The sequence below is a fragment of the Ascoidea rubescens genome (assembly GCF_001661345.1).
Source record: "Ascoidea rubescens DSM 1968 unplaced genomic scaffold ASCRUscaffold_8, whole genome shotgun sequence".
Taxonomy (NCBI): Eukaryota; Fungi; Ascomycota; class Saccharomycetes; order Ascoideales; family Ascoideaceae; genus Ascoidea; species Ascoidea rubescens.
Window position 1 is genome coordinate 15584 of NW_017962920.1, and position 19456 is coordinate 35039.

The 19456-nt window shown below is 32.9% G+C and overlaps 7 protein-coding genes across 7 annotated transcripts; 3 read left to right on the forward strand and 4 right to left on the reverse strand.

Moving 5' to 3' along the window:
* Positions 1 to 61: 61 nt before the first annotated feature.
* Positions 62 to 1009, forward strand: ASCRUDRAFT_8504 (uncharacterized protein; the record flags this gene model as incomplete). The annotated part of the gene is made up of 1 exon (XM_020194883.1): positions 62 to 1009. One exon carries the CDS (start codon positions 62 to 64, stop codon positions 1007 to 1009), a length of 948 nt encoding a protein of 315 aa, XP_020046547.1.
* A 186-nt stretch (positions 1010 to 1195) lies between these two features.
* Positions 1196 to 3515, reverse strand: ASCRUDRAFT_76275 (uncharacterized protein). Its single transcript, XM_020193404.1, has one exon. It carries the CDS (start codon positions 3208 to 3210, stop codon positions 1306 to 1308), a length of 1905 nt encoding a protein of 634 aa, XP_020046548.1. The 5' UTR covers positions 3211 to 3515; the 3' UTR covers positions 1196 to 1305.
* A 774-nt stretch (positions 3516 to 4289) lies between these two features.
* Positions 4290 to 4691, forward strand: MCM21 (Mcm21p; the record flags this gene model as incomplete). The annotated part of the gene is made up of 2 exons (XM_020189811.1): positions 4290 to 4457; positions 4512 to 4691. Coding segments are annotated over 2 exons (348 nt in total), but the record flags the coding sequence as incomplete, so codon positions are not given.
* Positions 4692 to 5313: 622 nt separating this feature from the next.
* SNX4 (Snx4p) lies at positions 5314 to 6885 on the reverse strand (the record flags this gene model as incomplete). Its single annotated transcript, XM_020190637.1, has 2 exons — positions 5314 to 5846; positions 6009 to 6885. The coding sequence occupies 2 exons, from the start codon at positions 6883 to 6885 to the stop codon at positions 5314 to 5316; spliced, it is 1410 nt and encodes a 469-aa protein (XP_020046550.1).
* A 178-nt stretch (positions 6886 to 7063) lies between these two features.
* Positions 7064 to 13900, reverse strand: BRR2 (ATP-dependent RNA helicase BRR2; the record flags this gene model as incomplete). The annotated part of the gene is made up of 4 exons (XM_020190657.1): positions 7064 to 8187; positions 8227 to 12548; positions 12615 to 13054; positions 13352 to 13900. The coding sequence occupies 4 exons, from the start codon at positions 13898 to 13900 to the stop codon at positions 7064 to 7066; spliced, it is 6435 nt and encodes a 2144-aa protein (XP_020046551.1).
* A 457-nt stretch (positions 13901 to 14357) lies between these two features.
* ASCRUDRAFT_8508 (uncharacterized protein) lies at positions 14358 to 17888 on the forward strand (the record flags this gene model as incomplete). The annotated part of the gene is made up of 1 exon (XM_020194886.1): positions 14358 to 17888. One exon carries the CDS (start codon positions 14358 to 14360, stop codon positions 17886 to 17888), a length of 3531 nt encoding a protein of 1176 aa, XP_020046552.1.
* Positions 17889 to 18538: 650 nt separating this feature from the next.
* SVP26 (Svp26p) lies at positions 18539 to 19291 on the reverse strand (the record flags this gene model as incomplete). Its single annotated transcript, XM_020190642.1, has 2 exons — positions 18539 to 18670; positions 18761 to 19291. 2 exons carry the CDS (start codon positions 19289 to 19291, stop codon positions 18539 to 18541), a joined length of 663 nt encoding a protein of 220 aa, XP_020046553.1.
* Between the last annotated feature and the right edge of the window lie 165 nt (positions 19292 to 19456).

Sequence of the window (19456 nt, forward strand, 5' to 3'; positions counted from 1 at the left end):
ACTTCATATTCATTACAACAGATATACCACAACTTCAACACTCAGCAACTCCTATATTATAATGATTCCTGTACAATTCACGATAGAGCTTAGCTCAGTGTTTGGCAATAGCCAGATCCTCCTTTCAGCGCCCTCCAATACTTTCATATCTCATTTACAAAATCATATTTTCTCTCTTCTCCCTTCATCAATAAACAATCTCAACTCATATTTTGTGACTTCTTCAAACAGGTTGATATCGAGCTATAATACATTACTAGAGCTCATTCAAATTGAAAATTGTAACTCAACCAGCAAAGGTTTTTTCAGCTTGCGACTATGTCATCGATTACTTGGTGGTAAAGGTGGATTTGGGTCTACTTTAAGAACTCAAAACAAAACAAAGTCCTCAAAATCTCTAGTTAATTCAAATGATCTTTGCAGGACACTAAATGGAAAAAGAATCAAGAACATTAAAAACACTCAACAGTTGAAAACCTACATTAGTAGCTTACCAGCTTTAAAGAAAAAACTACTTGAAGAAAAGAAAAAAAAATTGCTCGCTAAAATAAATAAAAATCCAAATAAAATTTCGCTTAAAAATCATGAAGGAATCAAATTCATGAGAGAGTCTGATGAAGCGATAAATGATTTATGCACAACATTAGACCAAGTCATTGGAAGTAATTATGACTATGATGATGATGATGATGATGATGATGATGATGATGATGATGATGATGATGATGAGGATTTGTTTTCTTTATCTGATATGAGCGATTTTGAAAAGAGATTAGATGATGATGGCAGTGATTATATAAATGATATGAAAGACATAAACGAAACTGGAACAAGCCAACAAAAAAATTCAAAATTTGAAACAAATAACAATAAACCTGAATTCATGCGCTTTTTTAACGATGATTCTGAATATTCTTCTGATGAAGAAGAAAACAATTTTATTAATTCTAATGATGATTTACTGAAAGGAAAATCAAAAGAGTCAATAAGAAAACATTTGATTAATTGATTTATATAATAAATTGTTTCTGATTTGTCCAGGCACTCGTTAATTAGTTATTTTTATAAGATTATGATGTGAGCTTTCATTACTTATATATCCGTTTAAATTTACTAACTACTAAACTGAAGTCACTACTGCTAATAATAGAATAAAGAAAAAAAAATAATTTTTAGATAATGATATTGGCTATAATTACACATCTATATATTGAAATTTATGAAACTTTATGAACATTTATGAGAACGAACAAACGAAAGCTAGAAATGAACAAATTGAACATATTCTGGGTATTAATGTAAGTTCTATATGCACAATGCAACAATGAAAAAAGCTAAGATTTGACCAAATGTTGTTAAATCGTAATTCTTTTTAGCACCTGAGGCCAAACCAGTATCTGAACTTGATTTTGAATCTAAACTTGAACTTGGACTTGAACTAGAGTTTGTATCATTTGTTAAAGTAGATTTGACTTCATAATTATAACAATAATTTTCAAAACATTCTTCACAAACATCGGGCAAAGCATCATTATTTCTATCAAAGGATCGTTTCAATATAGCACACCCAACACAAGTTGGCCAGTGGTCAGTATCATTTCCGTTGGTTGAGATTTCAAATCCATTTTTAACCATTGAAAGTTTTTCCTCTCTAGTATAATAAGTCAATAAAGTTGGCTTATTAGAATCATAACTATTTCTATGGTTTGCAAGATAAACAATTAAAGGAGGAATATTGCTTGAATTGGTAAAGTTTGAGGAATCACAACCAAAGAAAATTGGACTAGTTGTTAAGTTTTCTTTTAAAAATGTTTCAGCATCTGGAACATAGGGGAAAACAGTTGCATTGGCTTGAGAACCAAATTGTCTTTGATAAGTTCTAATTAGAGAAGTACCATTTGGCCAATTATCTTCAGTATTAGCACTGTTATCAAAACCAAAAATTACATCGACATTTCTTTCGGGTTGAATAAATGGAGCAAAAGGAATATTTTGATTATCTAACCCACCATCAACTAAATAAAGAGAGTCTGATTCGGATAGTGATTTACTTGTACCATAAGAAGACCCATAGAATGGATTTGGACCATAAATAGCAATGTCATTATTTATGCCATCAGCTTCACCTAAATTACTTAAGAAATCATTGAAAACAGTTGAAATAGTTGGACCTAGATTCAAAGTGGAAAATAATTGGGTAACGTTAAAGAAATTGAATAAAGATGACGAAGTTCCAATCAAGAAACCTGTGTTATCAAAACCAGAAATACACGATTCATTATTGTTTGGATAACCATTTGTTAGGTTTGAGCCCAAGTATTTGATATCAGCAAATGATTGAAGACTTGAATCCCAAGAACCAATTTCAAAAGGATTAACTTCAAAGACTGTTGAGTTTAAATTGATAATTTTTGTGTCAGGCATTCTACCATTGGCGATAATAATTGGGAATGGCATTTCAGCGTTTTTGAAAACATCAAATTCTCTTAAAGTAGACCAAGTTAGGGAATCAGCGTAATCTGTGTAATTGCTCAAAAATATCCTTGAGAGTAATCTGCCCCAAGCATCAGTTAAAGTGATATCAAAACCGGCGTCTTTTTTGGCACTAAGATCAGAATTGACTTCATTAAAGACAGAGTATAAGGAAAGTAAAGTTGAAGTTGAATTTAAATCTAAAATGCTGAAATTTAAAATCGAATTATACAAATCCCAAAGTTCATCTTGTTCAAAAATCAAATGCTGAGTACTTGTCCAATTGTACATTGAAAGAGAAGTAACTAGCCAACTAGCACCAGAAATCCCAGCAATATAAGTTACGGCATCCAACAACCCACCCAATCCATTTTCAAAAGCATCAGTAGTTCTATTATCAAAGGCAGCTAATTGACCAGTACTTGTTAATGTAGATCTTAAACCACCACCTGAAAAGGCAAATGCGATTTTAATTGGTTCGTCAAAACCATCAAGAAGTTCTTCAGGTAACTCAGTGTTATATTTCAAGAACTTTTTCAAATTTTCAAAAGTAATATCATCTCTTTTTGATAGCCAACTTTCTTCTTCTTCACTGATTGAGCTAGAATCACGAATTAGAGAGACGTTTGAGGAGGGACATTGAACAGTTCCTGGAGCATATGAATCAGTTGGCGACCAGGCATTTGAAAAATCGAAGAGATGGAAAGTTATCGGAACAAGTGAAAGTAATTTCAACATTTCGGGCCCTATTATACCACAGTGAGATAGATAGTTTGTTTCTTGTTTCTATTTTCAAAGTGAGAATGAATTTTCTGAGTAAACAGATAGATAGATAGGAAACAACAAGCAGTATATATATGAGTTACCAATACAATAACCGGCTGAAAAAGCATCAGCAATGCAGGATATTTCCTAGTATGGAATTGGGAACGAAAAAAGCAGCAATACTCGGATTATGTGAGCACTATTCTAGGAAGCAATAAGCTGCTAAGCCCAAGATAAAACAATTCGCAAAAAAAACCTACTGGTGGGACTAGAGAAAGATCAAAATGGCGACTACAGCCATAGAATACCACACAGAAGTTCCAACATCAGAGCTATGGCTATATCTAAATATATCGCAGCACACCCAATCAGAGCACGGAACGCCCTCTTTGGCGCCCAAAAAGGCAATACAAAACATGACTAATTTTCAAGAAACGTCCAAATGGTCTCACTGGAGTTATGCGTAATGCGCATTGATCCACAGTTTTTATGCATTATGTGCATGCACTCACAGCTTCCACCACTCTGGTCTGATTTTTCTACACACAAAAAATGGAACACGAAGAAAGAGCTGGTGGAGTTGTGGGCTTGTTGGTGTTGCCAAAATGGTGCAAGTAGATGATGTTGCTGGCATGGAGGAAGCAGTTGGTTTCTCGCCAGTAAAGCTTCCGCAGTTTGATGTGTCTCTTCTTTCCAGTGGCGGTTCACGAAGAAAAAGAAAGATTAGAAAGATATCTGGAGATGAGCTTAGCTCACTAGAAAAGAAAGTGAGGCTGTTGAAAGATGATAATCTAAAGTTGATAAATCAAATTAAATCCATGAACAATCAGAACCTGGTATCAATTCTATTGAATGATTTATATCCTGACGATATTTGGAATGATATGAACCAAGTTGATACTGAAAACCCAAATGATAAACAAGAATCCAATGATATAAACGACATTTTAGACAACAGCCTTAATGATTCAGTTATCAATCTACTAAATACCAAAGTGGACGTCTTTGAGATTATTAAAGGTAATAACAAAGACAATAATCTCCAGTCAAAGACTGCCTTATTACCTGATAGAGACAGCAAATCGCAAAATCTAGTAATTGAAGATGTGTTGAAAAGTTTAAAGAAAAAATCAATAATAAATAAGTTTAATATGGAAAGCGTATATCGAATGTTTGGTGTGACTTTTTTCCCTTTGAGTGATTCAACTTTATCAAAATTGGTCGATCAAAACCAGAATAATAACCAAACATCCCAAATATCTTTGATTGAAGAGTCAATTGACTCTTCAACTCAAGATTCCAAAGCCGATGAATCACTACTAGGCATTCGGTTTGATTTCTTTAACCCCAAGAAAAATCAATTCGAGATCCCCCATTATATCATACTAAAGAAAAACCCCAAAAATGGAATATATTTTATTTATAAACACACAATACCAATTTTTATCAATCTAATTTATTTGGAGAAAAGTTATTTAAACAATTTGAGTAATTTAAGTTATAAAAACTTATTCGATTTTAGTAAAATTGTTTATAAAAAATTAAATTTCTTAAATTTAAGAAGAACACTTTTTTTAAATGACGCCATAATAATTTCAAATGTTTATTCTTTTAAAGTAATTGACAAAAATTTATCATTCACCAAGATTCTAATTCAATTTAACAATATAAAATTTCAATTGATTTTAAACTATTATAACATTATTGAAAATGTTATAATAATTCAATCCAATATTAATTCAAATCAATTATTTTTATCAAAAGATTTAAAAAGCACTATAAATGACAATAGTACTACGAGTAATAATGTGGATAATAGAAATTATCAGCTTAATCCAACAATAAAGTTAAAATGTGAAAACATTTTAAAAGGAAATATAAATAATTTTGAAGAAAAACTCGAGAAAATTATTCATTTATTATCATAATACGAAAGACAAAAAACAAATGAATCTAAATAAGATTAAATAGTGACCAAGAAATTGAGAAATAAAATTAGCAAAATATTATAACAGAGTATAAATATAGAAGAATTGGATGTGAAAAAAAAAGATTGATATTAATATTAAAACGTTTTTATTGTCTTAAATTTCTTTCATATTCATATATATCCTTCTCCAAACCTTTTTCAACATCTTCCCAAGTTGAAATCATATCCTTATAAAAAGTAATGTAATTATCACCGAGATTAATTAGATTATCTTTAATTTCGTTATTTTTGATTACATCAAAGTATTGAACTTCGTGTAATATTTCATTTTCAAAAATTTCAGTGATTTTTTTAGTTTTTGCCACTTCTTTTTCTAGTAGTTCAATTTTTGAGTTTAATTTGATTAGTTTTTCCTTTTTTTGTAATTGAGTATTGACACCTCTCAAGTCATCAAATTTTGAACTTAAAAAGCTACCAGTGGAGCCACCATTTGTGATTGTATTTTTTTCGTTAATTGCTTTGCTTAGATATTCGGTCAATGCTTCATAGTCTAGTTGTTTTTGTTCTTTTAGTTTCATTATACTTTTGATTGAATATATATAATTTTCCAAGTCCTTTAATGAAGTTATGTAGTCATTATCAATATAAGTTTTCAATTTGTTTAAGCCATACGATAGTTCTTCCAAACCCTTTGAGAATTTTTCGAAATTAGTAATACTAGGTTGAGAATTTGAGTTTTGTAAAGCTTTGTAGTAGTTAAAATTATTGGTAGAGTTATTAAAGTTGGTAGTATTGAAGTTTCTGTTATTGTTGTTATTAGAAGTGTTATTTTTGGAGATACTATTGTTTATAGGTGGTGGATTTAAAATTGAATCAAAAGTTAAATCATTGTCTATTTCTAGTTCGTTTAGTCTTAAAACTTGTTTAGAGAAATTGAGATAATTAGTGTCCAAGTCGCCAATTTTTTTAACGTATTTTTGAAACACTTTGTCGATTTTGGTGATATTTTCATTCAACTTATTGCATCTTTCATTGATTTCTAGAAATTCTTTATTTGGCTGTTGTTGAGGGGATTTAAAAGCGTTCATTAATGCGTCGGATAAGGTATCAACCATTGAGGGGGCTGACGAGATGGATTCAAATATTAAATTTTTGTCATTATCGTTAGTTGATTTTGATGAAGAGTATATGGAGTGTTTTAAATTGAGGTTTTTCTTGTAGGAGTTCCAATCAGCACTTTCTAGGAAAATAAGGTAAATTTTTGCTCTTTTTAGTACAGGATGCAAAGACAATCTTTTCAAGAATCTGTTTAAAGATGAACATCTTTTATTTGTGAAATCGTAGCCAAAACGATCACCCTTGATGTACTCAAGTCTCTGTTTATCAGGCAATGGAGGTACGATACTGGCTGGATAGTCGTTTAGGAGACATTGGTAGAGCAAGTAGAAATCAGAGAATCTTCTTCTGACCTTGATATTTTTGGATTGGAAAACAGGATTGTTTGTGTGGGTCTCGATAAGATAAGAAATAAAGGCATTTTGGCCATCGCTCTCCTTTTGAGGGCTGGACACTATGGAATTGATATAGATGGTCTCGTCGTCAACGATTTCCGAGGCCTTTGAGGCAAGAATGCTGTCCAACTGACTGACATTTATCTTTGGAGCAGATAGAGAGGCAGAGACCTGGTTCTGGGCAGATGAGCCAGGGATGCTTTGCATATTGCTGGGGCTCCAGCTGGCTGGAGGATACTGGCTGGCCATCTCTAGGTGGTAAGCAACAGAAGGCGTTGTGTGAATTGCTTCTGACTCCAAGGCAGCAGTTGCAACAAACCCTGAAGCAGAAGAAACCACAGCCATTCCTCTGTTGCTCTCTGCGGCAGTGGCAAACTGCCGACGCTCAGCGCCGCTCGCGTGCGGACACATCCAGCATCTCCGCATCTGCTTCTTCTGCTTCTTCCTCTTCCTCTTCCTCTTCCTCTTCCTCTTCTTCTCCTTGTTCCACATCCACTTCCAACACCACGTCGCTATCAGCATCAGCGTAAGAGTCACACAAACACCACACTGTGAGCTGGTGGTGTCCAGGCTGCGGAATCGCCACATCCAACTCAAATGTCTGTTCTTCCTTGTTCAAGCTCGCCTTTTTAAAGGCGTAGAACTGCTTCGTTTTCAAATCACCAATGACTATCCACCAGCTCTCCATCTTGCTGAAGGGATAGTAGGGTGCTACCACACTTGCATCCTCCACATCCTCATCTCGCGTTATTGTAACGTTGATAATCGTTGATTCATTCGCGATTATGGGGTCCTCTGAACCCAACTCGCAACTTATTTCAATGAATGGATACTTGTTGAGAAACTCAACTGCCTGATGTAGCTCATTATTATTGACCAAGCTCAATATCCTGAGTTTTTCGTCATCGTCTTCTAGCGAAACCAAATCCGAAACATTTTCAATGTCATTTTCTTTACACCTGCTAAGAATACCATCGTTTATAAATGGTATTTGTTTCAACGGACTGTCTTTGTCCCAAACAGCCTGCACAATCATTTGACTCAAATACATCCCATTCAATGCTGTAAGATACCCATCGCTCGACAATATATCGATTGCTGCATTCAATAGACTCAAAATTTTAGACAAAACAAACTTTTGATCCGACACTAAATCTGGTGGTAAATTGATTCTTGAAAAGTGCGCCTGCAATAATATAAATGCCTTGAAATGTGGCGACTCAAACGAGTTTCTTTGTTTCCCCATCGACGTAGATTTAAGTGGTAATCTATTGTAAATTCTTTCAAGAATCTCATCTTCATGGTTTCTTATAGTCAAGTTATCAAATTCAACTGATAATGTAATAATCTCCAAAAGTGTTTTCAAATTGATCTTATTATTAAGTGACAACATAAAAGTTTGCATAGTATTAAACGAAATATTATAATATGCTGCTATCATTGCTCCATTGAGTGGAACAATATGCTCTTCTTCATCTTCCTCCTCATCCTCCATATCTTTATCTTTATCTTCATTTTCTTTCTCATCTCCATCTTTATCTTCTCCACTTTCCTCGATCAAAATTAATTTCGCTTCTGATAAATCTTTTAATGTGTTCTCTACCAATTCGGATAGATATTCTGATAGCCCTAAATTAGACGTATCTTCAACACCATAATACGTTGGATTATATTGCAATCTTCTATAAAAAAATGAATATGTCAACCAATCAATGCAATTTTGCTGATTTTCAATAATCTGAATACTAATCTCATTAAGAAATGAATCATGAAGAACATTCTTCATCTGACTTTCAATTGGTATCCCGAAATTTAAAAATCGTTTATAATACTCTCTTTTCGTAGAATTGGTCAATATCACTGATCTTCCAACTCCTTCTTCATCTTTCGATTTAGCCGATCCAATCATCTCCAAAATTTCATGAATAGAATAATCAACATAATGATGCTCACTTCCATCATAGTATTGTGTACTTAATATCACAACTAAATCAGCACTCGGACTATAAAAACATGTCTCTCTTGTTGATAGTAATACGCTTATTACATTATCTTTAAACAACTTTTCAACTATCAGTCTGTCATTGTCATTCATGTTCTTGTAAAAAAATCCAATACCGTTATTTAAACATTCCTTCAATGTAATATCAGAAATTCCTTCAACTGTACCTTCTCTCAATTCCTCCTTTAAAAACGATCTTTCTTCTTTATTTGCCAATTTAATTAATTCAAATCCTATTTCAACACACTGCTTTCTTGAAGGAATAAAAACCACACATTTCCCTTCTTCAGACACATAATCTTTAATTGATTGATACGTAGGCTTTATCATTGATAAAATTAATGAAGGATTATGTTTAATATTAAATGACTTGAGATGAATCTCCAAGGGTTTAAATCTTTCTGTCGGCTTGAAATTAAAATTATTCACTTTATCAACTCCTAACCATTCCCCAAAATCTTTTCCATTTGCTATTGACGATCCTAATGCAACAATTCTTAATCTGGAATCATCCAATTGAGCAGAAATGAATCGCATTCTTGAAAGAATAATCTCATAAACAGCACCTTCGTATCCCTCATCTAGTAAATGACAATCATCTGCGATTAACAATTCAATAGAACGAATGTTTTTTCTTTGTCTCCACCTACGAGAAACTAAATCAAATTTTTCAGGTGTAGCTAAAATTAAGTGACTTTCAGCTAAAATTTTCAAATCATTTGACAATTCTCCTGAAATTTTGCCAATGGTTTTCCCACCAGCAATATCAGAAAAATCTTTTTTCCATTTCGAATATAAAATTTCAAGTTTTTCTTCACAAGGATGAATATAAACTGCTCTTCCACCACCATTGTCCCAATGTTGAAACAACGCTAACTCGGCACAAACTGTCTTTCCTGAACCCTTGGATGAACCAATAAAAATATTTTCATTTGAATTGTACAAACATTCAAATACTTGTGATTGAAATTTGTTGAAGTGTTCAAAATCAAAGTAGTCTTTAAAAGACTTAACTCCCAATTGAGATGTTGAAACCAATCGCAAATCTAATAATTCAGTAGGTGACAGAAATTTCTTGGGTAAATATAAGTTATTGAAGGATACAGCCTTTCTGCTTTCACTGTTTAACCACTTATCTGAAACTAACGTTATGAAATAATTTGGAGGTAGAACATTTTCAGGTAGTGAAACAGTAAATTCCAAATAATGCTCTTGGTTTATATATTTCTGTCTCACAATAAACACATCATCATATAAAATGTTTTCACCATCGCAATCCTCAACCAACAATAAAAATAATTGTGAAGCTCCATGGAGAGAGTAATCCCAGTTCCAGTTAGGTGTAAGCACAAGTTCAAATTTAAGCAAACTAGGTGTTATAGGAAAAATATTACATTCTATTTCGACTTTAGGAAATTTTTGAAGTAAATCAAACGCCAATTTTCCAAACTTTTCTGAACGAATAGCTTGACTGACTTCTTCGGGATTTTCTAACGTGAAATAATGAGACCATGGTAATTGAGAATTTTCAGTTTTTCTAATAATTTCATATGGACAATTTGGAAATTGTCTAAACAAAGAATTAGAAGACCATATTCTTTGCTCCACCATCTTGCATAAATTCAAAACAATTTTTGTTAAGTTTGACCAACCTTTTTTCAATGAAATTTCATATATTGCTCTTAATAATCTTCCTGCCGATTGCGTTATAAAAATCATATCTGACATTAAAGCAAACCCTTCCAATCTTAGTCTGGAAATATAAGCTTGTAAAAGTATATTAACCTTTGATAATGGAACATCAGCAGACTCTCTTATGGGTATTGGAGCCTTTTCTAACAATCGATTAATTTCTAGCTTCTCTTCTTGTCGAATCGGAATGTATTTGAACTCAGAAGACATGGAGAATATACTCAAAACTTCTATAGGAGATAAGTAAAACTTCAACTGTTGGTTATAAATGGCCATGGTTTCATTCGTAATATAGTAATGTGAAGCAATTCTGCCCAAATCTGTTGGTTGAACGAATTTTGTGTTTTGATCATATAGTATCAAGTTATTTTTGGCCAAGGTGATAAAAGATGAATGTATCAAATCCATTCTTTTATTATACAAATCATCATCATCTTTGTATTCAGGACCCACATTATATAGCTTTGGTGAGCGAGTCATTCTAACATATAAATATGTATAACCAAGCCATTTAATTCCATCGTCAAGAGATTTGACTGTCCCTGACACTACTTCAGCATTCAAATTATCCGCTAGTTTTGAAATCAATTGAGACTCAATAGGTAATTGCTGATTAAGAATCGCCAAATAATATTGAACTTCATTTTGTGATGTTATAATAATCCCCTCACCGCTTTTATCATATCTTGGTCTACCAGCTCTACCTAACATCTGAAGAATATCCTGTGCAGATATTTGTGTCCAAGCACCTTTGACAGGAGAATAAATTTCTGTTCCTTTAATTATAACAGTATGTGCAGGTAAATTAACACCCCAAGCAAGTGTCGCTGTTGAAACCAAAACTTGAATATAACCTTCAGCAAACAAGTCTTCCACAATAGATCTATCATCTCTATTTAAACCGGCATGATGGATACCAAACCCGGTAGGAATCAAATCTTTTAAATCCAAATTTTTACGATTTTGAGCCTCTTGCTTTAATATTTCTCGTGAACCAGAATCACTTTTCAACAATGAGCTTAATTTTTCCTCTTCTAATAACTTGTCTCTTATAAACTTTGCAGTCTTTGCAGTTTCTTTTCTAGAATGCACAAATATGATAACTTGATTTCTTCCCACGTTTTCTAAAATTTTTTCATAACAGGCATCATTCATTGCCTGAACTTTTTTTAATACTTTTTTTTCTGTTATTCCAATAAACTGTTGGGCGAGAGGACATGGTCTATAACTTGAATCAAAATAAAATAAGCCGTTGGATTTGACATTTAAAAGTTGAGCTACATCTTTGTAATTTGGTAAAGTAGCTGATAAACCAATCAATCTTATTTTTAAATCATCAGTTGAATCGTATAAGGATTCAGATTGTCTTAAAGTTCTAGCTATGATACTTTCCAAAACAGGACCTCTTTCGTCGTGTAAAAGATGGATTTCATCAAAAATTATCAAACGAACTAAATTAGTATAACTTAAATCTGTATTTTTTCTGGTGATGACGTCCCATTTTTCAGGAGTTGTTATGATTAGTTGGGTTTCAGTTATTTGTTGTTTAGTTAAGGAGGAATCACCAGTCAATTCGCTGACATTGATTCCCAAAGGAGATAATCTTCTTTGAAATTCTCTGACTTGTTCTTGGACCAAGGCTTTTAAAGGAGCAATGTAAACCATTTTAAAGGCGTCTTTATCTATTGAGTTATTAGCTTTGTTTCTAAAATTATCGATTGTTTTCAATATTGATAACATTGCAACATTTGTTTTACCACCACCAGTTGGAGCGCATAAGAGTAAATTCTGGTTAGTGTTGAAAGCAATTGGAAATACAGTTGATTGAATTATATTTAAGCTTGAGGTTTCCGAATCAGGAAAGGCGATTTGGGACCATTCAGGTAGGAAAGATATTGAGATTAAAGAAGATCTAGAGGTGTTGAACATTGAAACCGGAGGAGGAATATGAATTTCTTCATAAGATTTTTTTGTTTTTTTAAAAGAGCCTTGAGGTAGAGAAACTTTTGAAACCGTCATTAAATGGGAGCCTTGATCGAATTTTAAGGAATCAAGATCTACTAATCTTGGTGCTCTTTTTAGTTTATTTTTGCTCATGAAATCGTTAATCAAATCAACCATATGGGTGTCTTGAGTAATTTTGTTATTTTGAACGAATTTTTGATTTTTTGAAATGCTTTCAGAAAGTTCGTTATTTTTAATAACTTCATTGTTTGAATCAATATTATCTAAGGATTGAAACTGTTTAAATTCATCAATAAGGTCATATAGTTTTAGTGAATCCATTTTTTGAAAAATTCTTCTTCTTTCTTGAGGCAAATTTTGAATTTTTGATTCATTTATATTTAATAGTTTTAGTATAAAGACAATTTTGTAACGATTTAGGATTAGCAATTCGATAAATTTGAAGTGTTGGAAGTTAAATAATTCGACTAGTTCATTTTCTAGGGTTCTATTGTCTAAAATATCAAAGTTGTTTAATAAAGTGAGTGTCTTGGTAGTTAGATTGTCGGTAAAGGAAGATGAAGTGGATGAATCGTATAATTTTCTTATTTCTGTTTGTAGCCAATTTGAGCCGATTTTGTATAGTGGAATGGAAGTTTTAGAGATATTTTTATTGTTGATAAGATTATTGCGATTTGAGGAGAAAAAAGAATTTTTTAGGGATTTGTTTTTAAGATTCTGTTGGTTGATTTGAGATGCATTATCGAATTTTATTATTTCGTTACTTTCAATGTTTTCATTAATGTTCTCATTAATGTTTTTATTATCGTCACTTTCGTTGTCGTTGTCGTCAATCGGTGGAAAGATGTTGTCCAATTGGTCTTCATTTTCTTCATCTAAATGGCCGTTTATGAGATTAATATTATCGTCATCTTCGTCGTCTTCATTTTCATCATCGTCGAAATTGACCGCTATTACCTGCTCTTCTTCTTCTTCTTCTTCTTCTTCTTCGTTATTTTCATTATGGTTTGAAACCAATTGTTTTTCAAAATCATTGTCACTGTCCATATTTTGGTCCAGATCATCATCATCGTCGTCGTCGTCGTCACTTTCATTCTTTTTGTTTTTCTCTTTTTTATCGAATTCAAAATCGGAGATTTCGTTTGCAAGATTTAAGACGTGATTGAATTTATCGGTGGGGATGGTGATGTCGAATAGTAAAGATTGCAAGCTTTTGAGTTTTGAATGGTTGTTCGTGTTTTCATCTTTGAGGATGGATAGTAGAGAATCAGAGGCACTTCTAATAACATCATGGGAAGAGTCGTGGCCCAATTGAGAGGAGACCCAGGCCATTATTTGGTCAAACAGCATTGAGTTTTCAGTGGTTTTGGGGAAATAGTTCAAGCCTTCAATGTCATTGTCTAGAAGAGAATAGTTGTTAATATTATTGTTGGAACTTGTGAAATCAGGCACTGCTCGAGAGCTGGCAACCTCCTGCTGCTGCTTTGCAAAGCTCTTCCTGGCACTCTCGACCCCCAGCTGGTCTTCTTCGAGACCAGCTCTGTTCTTGATGGAGGAGCCCATCTGGGCCATGGAGATAGTACCTACCAACGACTTGGGCGCAGATTTGACAGCGTCCTCCTCGTCCCGGCGGGAAACAAAGCGCCTGTCGGCCCGGAGAACCTTGTTGGACATTTCGTCGTACTTGTAGGAGCTCAAGTTGTCCATTCTGCTGCTGCTGCTGCTTCTGCTGCTTCTGTTGTTTCTGCTTCCTCTTCTGTTCACAAAAAACGAGACCCAAATTTTGTCGCTGGAAAGACACGTGTGCAGCTGAGACCGCCAGTGTGGTGCTGCGGGCTAAATTTAACTTGGGCAGAGCGCCAAATTCTGGTAATTGCTCGTTGAAACCAGCTCTGATCTCTGCCAGCTCTTCTGCTGTTTCTGCTGTTTCTGCTGTTTCTGCTGTTTTTGCTTCTGTCTGTGGTGTTTTTTTGACTGCTCACAACATTCCTACCGTTCTTGCTGTCTTTCTGTCTTCAAAATGCACTTTTCCAACTGTTTTTGGTCCTCCAACAAAGACTACAAATACCAGCTAGACAATTTGTATTCCAGATTGGATCTCTCGTTGAAGGAACTCGACGAGATAATCAACTACATCAACAATGTCAAGATATACAACACAAAGAACTCTGACAACTTGAAGGCCATTATCAAGAACTCCTCTCCTGTTCTACTCAAGACCAAATCTGCCTTCTACAACGAATACAACCAAAGATTTCCCAACAACTCTGCCTTTAGCGCCAATGGCCATAGTCTGATCCAGAACACTGCAAACATCATAGATCGATCTGATTTTAATGGCTTTCCTTTAAATCACAACAACCTCAATATAATAGACTCAAATTCAAAATCCTTCATCAACAGCACCACCACTAAACCAAAAACTGATAGTAATAACAATAACAATAACAATAACAATAACAATAATAATCACTCTGACGATAATAGTAACCAACCAGAAAAAAAGAAAAACATCAGGTCCCTATACTCCAACTTTGAATTGCATTTAAACCATCTCAACGAAATTGACTATTCAAAGGATTCCTTGATTTTGCAAATCGATAATAAATTTCTCAACGACTTGGTCTTCTTCAGAAATAACTTTTTAGATTTTGAGACAAATGCCAAATCAAAATTAAATTCCTGTCTCAAAAATTATTCAAACAATTTGAAAATATCAAATTCAAATCAAATAGACTACTTTAATAAATCTAAAAATTACGAAGAACTAGAAACAATCAACAAAAATTCAAGCCCTCTAAACATTAATAACTTGGATCCAACCTCAAATAACACCTCTACAAACTCCACTTCTGCTTCTGCTTCTGCTTCTGCTTCTACTTCTCCTAATCACTCAAACTCTCCCTCCAATGATTTCTCTCTAGCAAAAACCCTAACAAACATTGATATCAATAAACTGATAAGAAACGTAACAAACAATATCAACAATAACCCCCATATCAACATCGAAAATGACACCATAAAAACCTCTTTCAAATTCCCCTTATCCATTGGCTTTTCTCACTTCAACGATTTCAATTCACTTAAATCTCTCCTAACCCATCTACACAATGACTTTTTGATTCTCAATCAAAGCAAAAGCCTTCCAAATGCAAACAAAACTCTATCTTTATTCAAAGCAAACAAAATCTCCTCTTCAATTGTCTTTAGTAATAAAGATCTATCCGATTGGCTCAAATTAAATAGAATCGACACTGAAAACACCATCAAGGAAATTGAATCGTTCGGCCAGTCTCTAATCAACTTGAAACTAATTAAAGTCTCCTATTTCAAAAATAATATCTTCTCAACTGTCGCTCTTTCGTCAAACTTCCAGATTTATGATGAACAAGCATTACTTTGGTACGAATTTACTGACTTGTCCTTAAAAATTATCAATTACACCTCCTCACTCACCCATCCCAATCAAAATACAACCATTGTTTCAAATACCAATCAACACACCACAATAGATAATCACAAAACTCTCACTGCAAATACCCCCAAAAGATCTTCTCTTTCTTTTGTCAATAATCTCACCCCAATTAACTCAAATAATAGCACCATCGATTCCTACAACAATATAACTTCCCCAAAAGACAACCAAGCTCTAAGTCCAAACACAAACAAATTTGGCTCTCTATTCACAAAACAATTTCAATCACTAACAAACCCAATCGTTAAAAAACAATTGGTTAAAGAAAACTTGATCAAATCAGAAGAAAACTTTAAAAATTCAATTGTCAATTTAGAAAGCTCCAAAAAATTCTTTGAAGCAAACTTTTTCAATATTTTAATCCAGTACGAAACTTTAGAGAAAAACAGAATCGCAAAAATCTTAGATTCCTTGAATTATTTAAGCTTTCTTCTAATGAAACAATCTGAATATGAAATGAAAAGATTTTCAATCTTAAACGATCTATTAACTGATTCAAATAACCTTGATGGTGTCACCTTTGAAATGAACGAAATCTTAAGAACCAACTCTTTAAGTTATTATACCCCCTTTATTGAATATAAATTCGAAAAAAATATCATCAGTAACTCAGCATCTGCAAATTATTCTACACTTGTTAATACTCCCTTATTCGGAAGCGACGTGTCTTTGTTAATCAAAGTTAATAATCAAAACGATTTAAAAACAAAATCTTTACCATTATTCTTAAGTAAAATATTATTACTATTACGTCTGTCCCTAAAATTTGAAGCTCTATCAAAACAAGAATCTCTCGATTTATCAAATACCTCTAGAGATTCATGGTTACAGCCTTTAAATATTTTAAAGGCTTATGAATTAAAAAGATTTATTCTAAATACTTTTTCAAATTTAGAGACTAAATTCTTAAATGAAGAAAATGGATTAAATGATCAAAATCTTAAGGACGAACAATTTACAACACCTCCCAACCAAAAATCAAAACGTCTTTCTCTTGATGTCAAATTTAATGGTTTAAGTATTGAGGCCAATCTTGTCGATGAAGTTGTCTTCAAACTATTCAACTCATATCCAACAGCTGACATCATTTGTGGTTTGAAATTGTGGTTACTAGAATTGCCAGATAGTATAATTCCGGTGTTTTCTTTTGAGTCTTTAAAAAATATTTATTATTCTTTGTATGAAAGCCTAGCTGAAGAAATTCAAAATGATAACAAATTTGAGGTTTCCTATAATGAAGAAAGATTTTCACCAATTCTTAGAATTTTGGGTTCAATACCTAGATCAAATTTATCATGTTTAATTTCTACTCTTGAGTACTTAGCTGATATCTCTAAACAAGGTATTCAAACCGCAGAAACTGAGGAGGAAAAAACAACTTATAATTTGATCCAAGCCAAATTTCAAGAAAATTTGTTAAACCCAGTCAGCACAATTCAAGGTGGAGTGCCCTTGGCTCACCTTTTATTAAGACCATCATCAATCGCAAGTTTTAACGTTGATTGCAAACCAGTTAATAAAAAATACCAATTTTTTCTAAGGTCATTTATGAAAGATTTAATGTTTGAAGAAAATTTAAAAAAATTAAACGATCTTTTAATTGAACTAGAATACAACAATATTAAAAGAGAACAAAATAAATTAAATAAAGAAAAGGAAAGTATAAAAAAAATTGTCAATCAAAACGCATTCGCAACCTTAACAAAAAATAATTTAAAAAGATTCAGTTCTTCAACAAATCTGACCTCTTCTTTACATATTATGCAAACTCAGTCATTGACAATACCAACATCATCTCCAACTGAATCAGATGCTGAACAAATAAGCAAATTTTCAAAAGTTCCTTCAATTAACGCTCCCACAATTATTGTCGATGGTCTTCCGTTAAGAAAATTTGGATTATCTGCTCATAACTCCCCAAGTACTTCTCCAGATGGATCTCCCACCAAAAAGAGTCAAAATCAGACCTTGAAGCCTTTAAAAATGAGAGGTAGGGCCAGTTCAAAATCATCGAACAGAACATTGAGATCAAGAAGCATCAGCATGATCAAAGTTAATTATAGCCAACCAGAGTAGGCATGTGTTTTTGTTTTATTTGTGATTTAAATTTTACATTTTTGAATACTTTATTTGTTCTATTAGTGGTATACTAGTTGTTGTTCAGTTCAATATTTAAGTGCTTATATAGGCTGGTCTTCAAAAAAAAGAATTTCATATTTTTCCTTTCATTTTTTCTTTCATTTTTTTAACTCAGTATTTTTTAATTTTTTTGTGATTTAATTTTTTTTGTTCATGTAATGGGATTGCTTATTTTATTTAACATTGGTTATGTTTGTGTTGACTTAATACATTTTAGTAGAGATTTTGCTTTGTTAGCCTTTATAATTTAATTAACAATTATATTTTCCTATTTCTAACAACCAAATAATTTATTATAAACAAATACATAGACCTTAAGCTAACAATCAGTAAAAATGGATGACAAAATTCAATGAATAAAATGAATAAGTAGAATGAAACGTTATTCTAGTGAACAAAAACCTGCAGATTTAATATTGATATTGATACAACCCCTTGATGCATTTGAAATAAAATCTAATATGAGTCAAAGTAACCCTTTGTTACAATAGTTTGGAGAATTATTTGTAACTTTTGTATGAAATTTTAATTAATTTTTAGAATTAATTTTGTTGGATTTATTTGTATTTCTTTATTTCCTTAAAAACCTAAACATATCTATCATGCCTATTGGAACTAGAACCGAATTTTATTCCCAAAGTTCTAGACACCTCAATACAAAAATCTCTTAATTTAGCTATAAGGACCTTTAGTAAACCTACACTCTTTTTTCTGAAAACCTGAGTTGGAGCATCATCATAGTTATCCAAGAAAATCTTATTATTCAATCCAGAGCTTGAGCCGGAAGTATGATGGGAACCTGATATTACTGGATCATTTGTGCTAGTAATTGGTAGTATATTTTCACCAGCAGATAGGGAAACAAATAAGGAGAAAGGAATGAGCCATACACACAATGCAAAAAAACTCGATATTTCACTGAATGATGGAATATGTGGCGGCTTGTAGTCAGCTCTCATCCTCTCTTCAATTGAAGGAATGTTCTTGTTCACGTTGTTGAAATATCTGAACCATAAATAGTGGTTTAATAGAGTTAGGCCCAACGAAAGAAGAAATTCATAATCGTCCAAATTTAAATATGGGAACTTCTTCAAATCTCTTAGATACAATATGTTCAAGCCAATTCCAAATAAAATAAGCCATAGTGGAAAGCCATCCACCACAAACAACAATATTAATATTATAATTACTGAATAGGTGATTTTTTGCAAGATTCTCTTTGTTGGTTCCGAATGCTCCTCCACAAGCTCACTGAGATAGTACAACCCGGAGGCAATGGCTAATGTTAGAAATATAAAGCCAAAGGAGATCCCAAAGTAAGACAATATATCGAGAATCATTTAAACAGCAGCTTTTTCTGGTGCAGACATCAAAGATACAACAGCTTCTGCTGGAAAGAACAGCTTCTGAAGAAAGAACATGTTGTTCACTCAAAATCAGATCAGCCGAGTTCCGGTAGTATGCACGTGCATAATCACTTACGAGGACAGGGTCTAGATTCTTTG

Coding starts and splice junctions, on each gene's coding strand:
- ASCRUDRAFT_76275 (XM_020193404.1), bottom strand. CDS start 3,210: ATGTTGAAATTACTTTCACTTGTTCCGATAACTTTCCATCTCTTCGAT.